This window comes from Cyprinodon variegatus, unplaced genomic scaffold (genome assembly GCF_000732505.1).
Source record: "Cyprinodon variegatus isolate N-32 unplaced genomic scaffold, C_variegatus-1.0 Scaffold343, whole genome shotgun sequence".
Taxonomy (NCBI): Eukaryota; Metazoa; Chordata; class Actinopteri; order Cyprinodontiformes; family Cyprinodontidae; genus Cyprinodon; species Cyprinodon variegatus.
Genome location: NW_015150796.1, coordinates 340,287 through 353,959, shown reverse-complemented (window position 1 = coordinate 353,959; position 13,673 = coordinate 340,287). Strand labels below are relative to the sequence as shown.

Here is a 13,673-nt window from a genome sequence, read left to right as displayed (position 1 = left end):
CAGGGCAGTAGAAGCTTGATTTGGTGCAGAAGGCTTTCAACTGCACATGATGGAGCCCTTGCCTCGCAACGCTGCCAGTTCTGTTAGCTTTATGCCTGCTGAACACACAGACGTCCATCCCTGTGAACACTGATATGTAAACTCAATGGTAAAGTAAATAATTTTTATTTCTTATTTCAACCGTTGCATATATTAGCTGCGACGTATGAATCAAGATGCTATGACCAAAAAAATTTGATCGACAGATGATCCTTGTTATATGATTGGCCGAATTTAGTTGTTCAAGCTGATGTATAACTAGCTGGCCTGCATAAAATAACGGAAAAAAAACACAGATTGTAAGACAGGATTTTTTTTTTTTATAGAAATTTTGGGACAATATCGTCTGATAAAGAGTATATTTTTATACATTTTTAAGCCAGAATGATTTGACATTCAAACTTCCCTAAGACTTTAAGGAATATCTTTATCATACAAGTCTGACTATTGGTTACCGAAATAAATTTTTAAGAATTGGTTTTCCAGAAAATAAAGGAATGACCATTTTGCTTTGTGCATTTGATCAGTTTGTCTTTCTGTGATATGAAAATGTTAGCCACAAAAAGCCAAAAAAAAAAAAAAACATAAAAGTGCAATTACTTTTTCATCGGGCTGTGTAGGTTTTCAAGTTCAAGCAGAAATATTGAAGACAAAGATTACCTACCGTTGACCAGCAGTCTGAAGGAGCGCCTCTGTTCATCTTTAGTGATCTTGTTGGTCAGGACCACAGTATAGATGCCTGCATCCTCCTCAGTGGCTCCACGGATTATGAGAAAATCACCCTTGTGCTTTATTCTGTAGTTTTCCTTGGACAGAGGTTGGCCATCTTTTAACCTGAATAAGTAAAGGAAAATAATCTACAATATTTATCAGGTAACAGCTTCACACATTGTAGGGGACCTACAACAAAATAAGCATATTCAAAGCATAGACTAAACCTTCTTCGGGTACAACTGTTTCTTCTGTGTTGTGGTCATACCATTTTAAGCTGGGCTCTGGGTACGCCGAGTACTTCACAGGGATCTCCGTTGGTTTCTGATCGCCCATGTTAACTTCCCACACTTTTGGCCAGGGTTCTGTCATATCAATAAAAGGCGTTTCTGCAGAAAAAAAGGGAATGAGTAGAATATTATTATCCTCTTTTAATTGATATGCGACTAATCTCACAGATTGAACAGGAAATAATGTTGTTTGAAGAACAAAAAATATTTGCTGACAAAATCCTCTGCCAAGTTCATGTGAAGGCTACCAATACTGAATTAAAAATTCTTGTCTGTTAGACAAGTATTTCATGTGACAGATCTAAACAGAGCATCTTAAAATTGAAAAGAAAAAAACTAAATTATATATTTTGTTGTTTCTTTTTGGAACTAATAGAAATATGAAAAATGAATGTTAAGAACTAATCTATCTGACATCTTTAAAACCTATGAAGTCTTTACAGGAGTATCAATACTAAGACTGAATTCCGAACACGGCGTCTCTATTTGCTGTGAAAGATTTTACAGGGATTTCATGACTGGATATAATATTAAAGGGGTGTGTCAAAATGCAGGTCACAATTTCCCAATGTAGAACATTGTAAAACTTGGTTTCCTTTCTCCTTTACCTTTAAACACACCAGAACCTATGTTATCAAATCCCAGTAAAGCACAATGCAGTTTGTGGTGCAATCCGTGAATTATTCAAAGAAAACTCAACAGGGGCAAGTAATTTTCGAAGCTCTAAGTAGAATTGTATACCTTTTTAAAGCAGAAATTTTAAAAAGACATCTTTTATAATCTTTTATAATGTTATCATTTGTCTGTCAAGCACAGATAATAAAGCATATATAAAGAGTATTTCTGTTTTATACAAGATTAGCCTTCTTCCAGACAGATAACATTTACCGTATACAAAAAATAAGAGGCACTGATAAAGAATACAGTGTGACGTAAAAGAAGATTAGGGCCCATTAAAGCGTCAGATCTTTCAGTAAGATGGTGGATCAAAAACTTATATGAATTTCAAACAAAATTCAAATTCAAATTTTTGGAATGTGGGGATACTATGATAGAAATTTCTATATCTTTTAATCTTCATCGATTGGATTTAAATAATTTTTTTCAGGGATTTCCTAAAGCCTTTTTATAATACAACCACTGTCTTTAAGGGAGCAAAGTCTTCCTATGGTTTTTCAAAATGAGGGATTTCTTACATACCAAGTCCATTTCTTAACACATTTTAAACAAAACAGTTTTTTGTTTTCAGTGCACCAACCAAAAACTGTAAGATGTGCAGAGGCCCTTTTCTCCATCTGTCCGCTGGATGCTGTGCAGGTGAAATCTCCAGAATGATCCACTGTCACGTTCTCCACTATCAGCATGTTGGAAAGCTCCAAAGAGTCCCACAGCTTCTTCTTGTGGGGTATTGTGTGGGAACCACTGCCTAAAATCTAATATAGAAACAAACAGATATTTGGTCTTTTAAAACAGTCAACTCATCTCACTTTTGCTCAATGCCTTCAAGACATATATTCTCTTTAAATTTTTCACATTATCTGAATTAACAGGCAGAAAATTGAATTATTTGGATTTAAACAACAAAATTATAAGTAATGCACAAAAAGCCTAATGGATTTTCAGAGTTTATTTTTTCAAACTTCCAAAAATCTAAAAGGCTGTTGCTCTTTTAACTTAATTCCTTTTACCATCATACCTTTACATAAAACATAGAGAAAATAAACCTCCAAGTAATCATTAAAATCAAATTTTAGATTAATCTGAGATCTGTGGTACAAACGTTGACCTTCTTGGACATGATTTTACACCTAAATTGAGAGCCTGCAAGCAACAGGATTACTAGCATACACTCCAAACGTCTGACTCTTATGGAGGAATCACAAGATGTAAGCAAGCATATGAAATAATGTGCTCTGCTCAGACATTCAAAGTGTAAAGTGTAAAAGTAAATCAATTCTGCTCATTATGCTCAAAGACATCATCCCCATTATAAAACACGGTGGTAACAGCAACATGGTCTGGGAATGCTTTTTAGCAGGGAACAGAAAAACTGTTCAAAAATGTTCCAGTATGGATGGAGCAAAATATAGGGGTAACTACCCAGAAATATAGCTGCAAGAGGATCTAAAATACATCAGTGAGCATAAGCATACTGCAGCTCTGACTGTATGTTTGTAGGAAAGGCTGTTGGGAAAAAAAAATAAGCTACATTCATGTTTAAGAATTACCCTGTCAAAATGCAAACCTAAACCTGAGCTTATGATGTGAATATGCTAACTACATATCTTTATGAGGCTCTTTATTCACTGAGCAGGATAAATAGCACACATGTGGTTACCTTTGACCTGCATGTGCAAAGAGAGACTGATGGATTCCTGAAAGGACGAAGCCACAAATATTTATAAGATAAAGGGAAACAGAGAGGCAGCTCTTCCGTTATCTGTCTGTGATTCCTCCTCAGTGAGTCAAATCAATTCACAACACTTCTGTGGATTTAGAGAGATGTTGACTAACCAGGGGCACTCCAGAGTGGGTCCAGTTGAACTCGATGCCCACGTTGAGCTCTGTGGTGGCAGTGCAGCTTAGCACCAGCCTCTCCCCCACGGACAGCCTCTGATGAGTGGGGGTCAGTTTGAGGTCATAGATCTTGTATCCTGCGGAAAAGGGAGGGAAGGCACGACAGTGGTGGACCTGCTATTGTTCTGCTGAGACTACACACGCTCAGAAACAGTGCAAATCCAGCCAACACAAAGTCTCTACTTACATGTTATCATGCTAATTCTATCCCTGATAGGATCTTAGATCATCATATTTAGAAATAATATTTGGATCTTTGTCTCTGTCCTTTTTTATCTTACCAACAACGGCAACGATGTAGAGAGGGGACTTGAATGTCTCATTTTCAATACGAGTCTGGCAGGACACTACTCCAGCATAGCTTATCAGATGGGTGGGTAAGATGAAACCTCTCTTGGGATCCCAGAGCGAGTCTTTCCCATCGGGATGGATCTCCTTGATTGGATAGTTCTGAAAAACAGACAAAGTTAGCAAATAGACAAATAAAGAAGTGGAAAGCCTTCATTATGCTGTGATACAAACATGGGGAAGCTTCCAGCACCTTAAAAAAGTCCATACACCCCAAATGCTTTTGCCTTGTGTCAGATATAAACCATGGATCACAATAATATTACTGGGATTTTATGTGATAGACCATTATATGAGTTGAGACCAAATTAATTTTAGATTAGTTTTGAACATAAACATTACAACACATGATTTTATGGTTTCATGGTTTCATTAAACCGTTTAAGTGAAGCTCTAACTTGCTTGGTCTGTTGTTCTTTTCAAAGTTTAACTTCCAAACTACCATTTCAATCTCTTAAGTCTTTTACAGCCTCTAAAAGCTTTCTTTTTTTCAGGATTGTGGTGCATTTAGCGCCCCATTTCTTTCTGACTCTAACCAACTCAAGACTAAATGTATTAAAGGTTTGCTGTTGTGCAATATTTGTTCAGATTTAGTTGATGGTTTGAAAACTGGTTTCATGAAGCCCAAGAGCTGGGGTATGTTTTTATGTTTGTTTTTGTAAAACTAACCCTTGCTACAATTTTAAAAAGTCTATCACAATTCAATTCACTTCAAAACGGTTTACCTGTATAGCGCCAATTCTCAACACATATCCTCCCAGGGCACTTTACAGAGACAATTCAACCAGATTATACAGTCAAACTGGTCCAAAATTTTCAACCCAAGGAAAACCAGTTGATTGCATCGACTCATTGACCCAGTTCAATTCTTCACACCAAGCATACTTGTAGTGAGAGTGGAGAGGAAAACTCCCTTTTAACAGGAAGAAACCTCCAGCAGAACCAGGCTCAGTGTGAGCGGCCATCTACCGAGGCCAATTGGGGTTCAAGGAGACAGAAACAGACATAGAAATCACATTACACAAAAAAAGTCAGACTTGTTTGAAAATAAACCTCTGAAGCATTCAGAGAGCTGCTGTGTTTATGCACAGGCCAATTCACACACAGGTGAATTTTGTTTATATTTCTATTTCTGCTTTTTAGAATTTTAGGGCCATAATATTATATCATATTATCATTGGCTTTCTGTTCTGGTAGTTCGATCTCTGACGTTATGCTTTCTCTGCTTTTTCTCATAGTAGCTTCGCTTTGTCTGTTCCTGTTTGGCTGTGACTCCATCCTGGAGAGTAATATCAGCTGTGCTGCTGCTATCAACACCTTTTTTTTTTTAGATTTTCGAGATCAGCCTGTTTTTCAGTGTAGTCCTGTTTCTCTGATTGTGACTTGCTGGATGTGCTTTCTTCATCCTCTGACATGGGAGTTGGCTTGGAGATGTCTGCCTGGCTGTGAGTTTCCTGGATGGGCCACCTTTTACAGTTGCCTTTTGTATCTCTGCTTCTGTCTCCTTGAACCCCAGTCACACCAAGCCTGGTTCTGCTGGAAGTTTCTTCCGGTTAAAAGGGAGTTTTTCCTCTCCACTGCCGCTACAAGCTTGCTTAGTGTGAGGGATTGCCCTCGAGTCATTGTGTTGATGCAATCGATGCATCTGGTTTTTTCATTAGATCGAAAGCTTTGAATCAATTTGACTGTATGACCTGGTGAACTGTAAAGTGCCTTGAGATGACATGTGTTGTGAGTTGGTGCTATATCAAGCAACTGAATTGAATTGAAATTATTAGCACTAAATTTTATTAGAATATTATCATAGACAGGACTAAAAGTAAATACATGACACATTCAGAATTGCATTTGTGAGGAATTTTGAAAATTATGTACGTATCTGTTTTCCCTTAAATATCATAACTATTTAATACTTTGTGGTGTTTAATCAAATAAAATCTCAGGAGCCTCTGCTGAAGCTTTGGAAAATGTAACTTTTAGGTGGTATGAATACTTTTGGAATGCAATGTGCATTTCCCATCAGAAAAGCATCAGGACATCTGATTATTAGGTATGTTTTAAAAAGCACAGTAGTGCTAGTCTTACTCTATGTAACGGTATGTGTTTTTCCCTTTGTTTGCTTTCCCCACATAAAACAAGGCTTTTTGTCACTGTGCCAATGATTCAAACAGCTACAGCAGCAGTTTTACAAAGTTTCTCATTCCTTCCAATGCTGTTGGAGACTAAAAATATGTAGGAGGATCCCTGTGTTACAAACAGGGCCCTGGAATTTCTTTAGCATGTATGATCACGAGGTGTCATCTGTCTGCTTTTGACCGCTATTTAAGAATTTGGAGTATTTTGTAAATTACTGCAACACAGAATTTAAGTTGTATTTGTTTTCATCTATGGAAACCACTTTAAATGTCTCAATCTGCTCAATCAATGTGGCAAAACAGGATAATGTTCTTCAGGATCTATAACATGGTTTGAACTTGTAAGGGGAAAGGGACTATTTTATGTCTTATTTAAAACTTAAAAGACATTTTCCTACAGAGATGTAAATTGCCTTCGCTCTCAAAATGCACAAAAATGTTGTAGAACATAAAAAAATGTAATTTAAATTTGAGACACAGAGAAAATCTAGGTATAGAATTCAAAATATAATTAATGATTTTCCTTTTTCAGAGGGACAAAAACAAATAATTCTTAGTGAAATCAGGATTCTGTTATGATCTTGGCACTGATGACTGGCTTAATTGCTCATTTCATTTACCTCTCCAATTCTGCCTGGTTTCTCATGACCTCTCATCTGATACACCTACTCCTGCCTCTATTTAAGCTGCTGGCATCCAGTTATCAGGGCCAGATTGCTCTCTTGAGCCCTTTAAGTGTTTCTGATTTCCTGTGCTGCCCCTCAACCACTGAGTCTGCCTGTTCCTGTCCTGATCTGTTTGCAGGACCTGTCTTGGGAGTCCTGCTTGTTCCCCCGGGCTGCAGTACCTGGGACACTCTGGGTGGTGCCCGCCACATCTGGTTGGTAGGCCATTTGCTGGATCCTACCTTGTTCTCTGGGCATGGACTGAACTCATAAACCAGGTTAGTGACTTGTGTTTATAATGTTCCTCTGGTAGATTTACGTGGTCAGTAACCTGTTTTCCTTTCTGTACAGTCTCCTGTGATGGAGCTCTAGCTACTGCTACTCTGATCCGAGTTGTGACAGAATATGAGAAAAAACAGCTTTATTGGAATGCAGAGTTTTATTTGACTAGCCTTACTTGGCCTTTATTGCTATAAAAGTGATAGATTCAGCACATAACTTAAATAGAACTTTCTGACCACTTCAAGTGATCCAAAAAAGAAAAAATTAAGAACAGATATGAAACAACATTATTGCATGTTATCAGTTTGTAAAGGGGTAGAAAAAGACTGCTTAGGAAAATGTGAAAGAGCTGTTAACCTTACCAGGGGAGTCAGGAAGCCTGTATTGGTCTGAAAGAACCCAAAACAACTTGAAAAAACAGACGACCTACCTTCATTGCCGCCATCCACATCTAGTATAAACTAGTGTAATTGCATATGTCATATAACGCAAACACTCATTGATTAGCTATGCGTCAAATTTGTGCTGACGCCAAAGGAAATCATCGGAAGAAAGCAGGTGTTCTTCAAACTGCAAACGCAAATTGTCTATGCCATGCTACAATGTTGGGTTCAGAAAAAGATGTCGAAATGTCTGAAAGGCGAGAGGAGAAGAAGACCAACAAGACCTCCCTCATCCTTGGCTCTATCTCAAAGAATTTTTTTGAAATAATCGCAAATTGAGCTTTCAGTTCATATAGTGGCATTTGGCTGTTTTTATAAAGGTTACTTTATACTTTTATACTTTAGGTAGTTTTTGGAGCACATACTTTTTATCTTTTACCTGAGTAAGGAGGTCAAATTGATACTTCAACTTTTACCAGAGTGTTTTTAAACTGGAGTATCTATACTTCTACTTAAGTATCAAATGGGTGTACTTTTGACACCACTGGGTGTACCCCGCCTCTCGCACATAGACAGCACACCACAGAAAATTGATGGATGGTGGTAGTGTAATGGTCTGGAACAGGTTTGCTTCTTCAAAACACAACACTTGTTTTAGTTGATACAACCATGAATCTGCTGTCTACTCGAAAATACTGAAGCAAACATAGAATCATCACTTTTTTACCCTAAGCTACTTCGGTTGTGCAGCAGAAGATGGTGTGACGTGATCTAAAACAGTTTGATCACGACCAAAACTCCTAAATCGCTGAATGAAAGCAATTCTGGAAAGAACAGTTATGGTCTCTTGTTGCTGCGAAGGCTGGAACAACAGCTTGTTAGGTTTAGAGTTCAAGTAAATTTTATGCAGGGAAAAGTTGGCTTTGTTATCTTTTTATCTGATAATCAAATTTGTTTCATAATGTCAAAAAAACTCCAATTGTGGCAAACAATTGAACCCAATGAAAGCTGTAAGGAAGAAATTCTTTTCTACTGCAGCTTTCACCCTGATAATTGGGCCTCATGCTGTAAATGTCACCAAATTTCAGTTGGAGAGAACAAAGCAGAATGAAATCCTTCTTACGGTGTTGAGCGTAACGTTGAGATTCTCCACTGAGCCTCGGCAGGGTATAACCACACGCTCGCCTTCACGAATGAAGACTACCTCATATTCCTTCTCAGAGGGCACAAATGGCACCTTGGAATCTAAAAATGGAGTAAAAATGAACATCAGACTTTCATTTTATTATAAATTCAGATTAGTTAAATTATGGAATAGGACATTTTTGGAAAGGTATCTGAAAGGATCTAGCAAATTTGTTGTTTGAGCTTTTGAAACTAGTATAACATTTTCTCAAATTTTAATATAAATGCTGCCCTGAAATTAAGTGAAACCAGGAATTATACCATGAACAAAGACATAGACTCCTGCTGCTGTCTTGCCGTCTTCAGCCTTCAGATCTTTGTAATAACACTGATACTGTCCAGTTTCATTCACAGTTGCGTTTGTAATGGTCAAGGTGGTACAGAAAAGCCCTGATCCACTGCAGTCACTGGTGGAGAGGCGGTTGCTCGTAGGAGGGGTGGACCACAGCAGGAGCTGTCGACCTCTGGCAAAACACAACAAAAGGTTTTACTGCATATTTCTCAGTTATTTGGTAAATGTTGGAGGTAATAATGGTGAGAAAGGTTTCAAAAACCTGCATGTTAGTTCAAGGTTGTCAGATTTGTTCATCCGGTGAGTGCCGTAGATGTTGAGAGTTGGTGGATCAGGCATAAATCGCAGTTGGATGGCTAGAAGAAAAACAGGGGGAGTTAATGACAGCAAAGCTTGTTTTAAAATATTATCAGCCTCAGTAGATAAGCCTGAAAACCCAACAGATGTGCTTTAACGTCACAATGTGATAGAGAAGAGAAAATGCTTCCATTTATGTCAAAATGTGGTATGGGTTAATCAAAAGGGGTTTTAAGAACATTTGGGCTAAAAAGAGTCCTTTTTGAAGATTGTTTGAGTTATATGAAGACAAGATTGAGCTGGTCCAATGTTGAAACAAAAAAGTGTTTGGAGGGAGGTTGGAGAGAAGGAAGTTGGAGGACAACAACTTTCCATTGTTTTTAAAGGTTTCAAGTTGGTTCTCGAAGCCATTTTTCCACTGCCACAGAAAATGGCGGAGCTGTGTCAAAACAGGAAGCGGGGGAAGATGGGTTGGGTCAAGCTCAATAGTCCAGCACAGTTTGACCTAGGTGGGGGTTCCTGTTACAGAGGATATAGGCCAACCATCGCCTCCCTGTGCGCTCCTAAAGGACAAGTCTTTATCGTATGGAAAATAATCTTTATTAGTGGCCAATCACAAAAACAGCACACTTTTTTTAGTTTGTGTGCAATGTAATCATCTTGGAATTACAATATAAAACAATATTTGACAGAAAAAAAACTAAAATTGGTTTTTAAATAACCACAAATTAACAGATTTGGATTAATAATATACAATATAAATTAGCTGATGCTAAAATTAAACATTTATATTTAGATCTCATTTACACTTATCTTGCTTTCCAATCACGGACATTTGAAAACTTAATGCAACCATTTAAATACCTTTATATACAAAGATAACAAAGAAGATTTCTCGAAGAGATCAATATTTGTTTGTACATCTATAGCGGTGTTATATCAATACATATTTTAAAACCATGATCTGTCACAAATATTAGTTTATTACAGTATCACATCTGAAGGTTTGAGAATATCACAAAAACAAAAAGCTGACATGTAGGTTAGGTTCAGGTTAAACAGGAGACAGAATATGTGGATTAATTGCTACTGTACATCCAGATGATTTAAAAACTAGTTCATCTACCTTTTTCTGGTATAATTCACAGCATTTAAAACATATGTAACACTGTTATTATTCATCTCATTGTTATCAAATATTTTCCTAAAATGTTTTTGTTTCATTATCTTACCAGATACACCAGTTATTTGCAGAAAAATGGCCAGCAGTAGAATAGCTGAGATCACCTTCTTCATCATCCAACAAAAATCAAGGACTGAATCCTCATTAAAGTAAAAATAAAAACCTCAGAGAAACAATAAAAGAAAGATATCCAACTGTCGTGTTAGGAACCCATGAGGCACTGAGGTTTAGTTTTCCACTTCAGATAAAGTTTGAAAGTCATGGACTCAGCCAGAGGTCACTGCTCTGTGCAGCGCGTCTCTACGTGCTTCTCTCTGAGCTGCTGCTGCTGAGGATGCAGAGAGGAGCCTCAGTGAGAGGCCCGAAAGGAAGGAGGGGCATTCAGAACTATGTACCACAGACAGCCACACTGCTGAACCTGTTCCTGGGGGGCAGATATTTTCACGTTTCCAGATCAAACTGGAATGTTGGTCTTGTCTGCTAATGTATGAAGGTTTGAGTTGCGCACTTTTGGTGCTGGATTGTCAGAAATGTGATAATCCTGATTTTTACATAACTCTTGTGATGCTAAACAAATGGGTAGAAAAAAGTGCAGCAATAATTAGTGACAAAGGTATATTTGGCAGATCTGAAAGACAGTTGAAAGTTATGCTTTATTTATCTATACTATAACAAACAATGTTATCTATGTATTTAGTCATAATGACAGAGTTTTATCCAGCAAAGGTGCTAAAAATCAGAGCATGTCAGTTTGTAGTACCACTGCATCCAGGACATAAAGGTTGTTGGTTCTATTCCCACAAAGCATTTAACTTAAATTTGCTCAGTGAGCTTTGCATTAGTGTATGAATGTGATTTTAACTGAGTAAATGACTAAAAAGTGCTACAAAAATTCAGACCACTCATAGTGACTTAAACAAACTAAACAAACTATTGAAATATTGCAGGACTATATTTAGTTACTAGCTCTTTTTATTTCTCTTTTTCTCTATAATTATTTAGTACTTTGTGTGGGTCTGTCATAATATGACAATAAAAGGCAAAGAACAGAGTGATAAAAAGGTTGGAAAAGTGTATTTAGAAGCCACTACACTTCAACTGATCTATTTAAGACGATTTTGCCAAGGAAAAAAATGAACATTCATTTTAAGAAAATATATTCTTTAATTTTCTCTGAAAATATTAATTTGATGAAAGTTATGCTTTCTGTGTTCCTTTTTACCATAAGTAAGTATGTTAATATCATACTATTATGTGAACCCAGGACAATAAAATCTGTGCTTATATTGCAAAAAACTGTTTTTATTCACTGACGTCATTTTTTACAGAGTAAACTTGTCCTCAAATTTGGAAATGTAATGTTTGATCATCATCAGATAAGATTTTTTTAGGGATGAGACTTTTGTTGTGACCATTGTATGGGTTCAGGTGGAACTTTGGGGTTATCCACATGTTTCCTGGCTTGGTCACTTCTGTAGGGAAAGTCTGCCAGCCTGTCTATGCTACTCTATACCATCACTTCCTGGAGGACACTTCGCACCAAATTATGTTCTGGAAAAACTAATAACAGATATATTTTCACAGCTATTTCATTTTGTTCTCTTCTTTCAGCACCATGTGACTGCCCAAAAAGTGACCCAGACTCAGACAAAGAAAAACATAAGATAGAACAACAATCAAAAATAATGATGTTTTAAGTCAAGTATCCTTAATCTCACATCAAACTTTTCTTTTAAACTGGAAAACGTCCAACATAAATCTAAAAAATTGTTAACAATATTTATTTCAAAACGGAAAAAAAAGAAGGAAAAAATATCACAACTAAAGACCTGTAGTCTTCATCCAGCTCTGTCTAAAGAATAGCTAATTTAAGATTACATGATTTTTATAGCACTGCTTTTAATAGAGAGGTTTTTATAGAGCTATAGAGCCAATACCAAAAAATAAAGGGGGAAAGTTTAGGGGCTGCTAGTGTGCCTGGGCACATTGTTCTTTTCTCATCTTTATTCACTCTACTATTCCAAAGATCCATTAAATATTAGAACAGATTAGCCCCTCCTCCTCCTTTAATCATATTAGGTTGAATATCTTCTAATCTTTACAGTGGTGGGCAAGTACTCAACAGTAGTACATGAGTAAAAGTATTGATATTCATAGTCAAATCTTACTCAATTGCAAGCAGTGCTGTGCCGATGCCATTTGTTGGTCCCTATACTGATACCCGATACCTGGCTGTGCAGTATTGTCCAATACCATACTGATACCATCTGTTTGAAATTGATGTGTGTGTTAGTATATATGAAGAACTGCATACTACCTGGATGTAAAATAATTGCCATCAGGGCTTTGTCAAGCTGCTGCCTACCTTGAATGGGTGACAAAAGCTGAATAAATGTTTGGCTCTCTAAATGGTATCGGTGCCCTATTTGCTGATACTCGCCGATACCACCATTTTGGTGCTGGATCAGGGCCCCGCCCGATACTGGTATCCGGATCGTTGCAACACTACTTAAAAGTAAAAGTTAGTCAAACATTAACTTAAGTTAAAGTATTCAAGTACTCATATTTGTTAATACCTTATTATTCTAAAGTACATGTATTTAAAAGTACTTAAATATTCAAAAATACAGATCAAATTTTCCATTTTCTAAATAAAGATTTCAGTGCATTTCTGTATAATTTTCAGAGTAATTCTAAAGAACTTTGTAATTTTCAGAAATCGCCTCATGTATTGATGCGTATAACCACTTGCTACAGATTCTACACCATCTGGTAACAACTTCTGCATTAAAATGCTACAAAAACATAAAGAAAGATGTTTTTATTTTTATTTCATATTAAAAAAACAAACAAAAAGAAAACAGGACAGTCTTGATTCTCCTCACACTTTCACTATGAAACAGAGGTTTAAAGTTGAATCTATTACTACAAAGAAACTGCAGCCCTGCTTTGATAACTTATCATACTGAATGACTGGCCCACATAACAATAATTAAAGCTTGATCAAATTTATAAACAACCAATAACATCTGCCCTGAGTTTCTCACAAGTTTGGAATGTCATTAAATCTCTAAAACAGTGGCATCCAAATTCAGAAATTCTTGAAATTGTATTTCAAGAAACAAAAACAGCAACACTGGATTACAAAACTAAGCTGACCAAAAGGAACAAGTAACAGCAGCTTCCTCGAAATGTAATAGAGTGAAAGTGATTAGTACCCCATTCAAGAAATTACTTAAAGGTACACTATCCAACCGGTGTTGATTTTCCAGCGAGGCTCCCCCCA

At 36.8% G+C, this 13,673-nt stretch overlaps 1 protein-coding gene across 1 annotated transcript in view; it reads right to left on the bottom strand.

Annotated features, from left to right (window-relative positions):
• Positions 1-10,723, bottom strand: part of kdr (kinase insert domain receptor) — a 30,713-nt gene extending 19,990 nt beyond the window's left edge. The window contains exons 1-9 of the mRNA XM_015385576.1: positions 10,437-10,723; positions 9,170-9,263; positions 8,877-9,079; positions 8,554-8,675; positions 3,899-4,067; positions 3,555-3,694; positions 2,299-2,473; positions 1,019-1,139; positions 704-873 (exon numbers count right to left, since the gene is read on the bottom strand). Coding sequence (XP_015241062.1) covers positions 704-873; positions 1,019-1,139; positions 2,299-2,473; positions 3,555-3,694; positions 3,899-4,067; positions 8,554-8,675; positions 8,877-9,079; positions 9,170-9,263; positions 10,437-10,503 — 1,261 coding nt within the window. The 5' untranslated portion in view covers positions 10,504-10,723. The remainder of the gene's footprint in view (positions 1-703; positions 874-1,018; positions 1,140-2,298; positions 2,474-3,554; positions 3,695-3,898; positions 4,068-8,553; positions 8,676-8,876; positions 9,080-9,169; positions 9,264-10,436) is intronic.
• Positions 10,724-13,673: the final 2,950 nt, after the last annotated feature.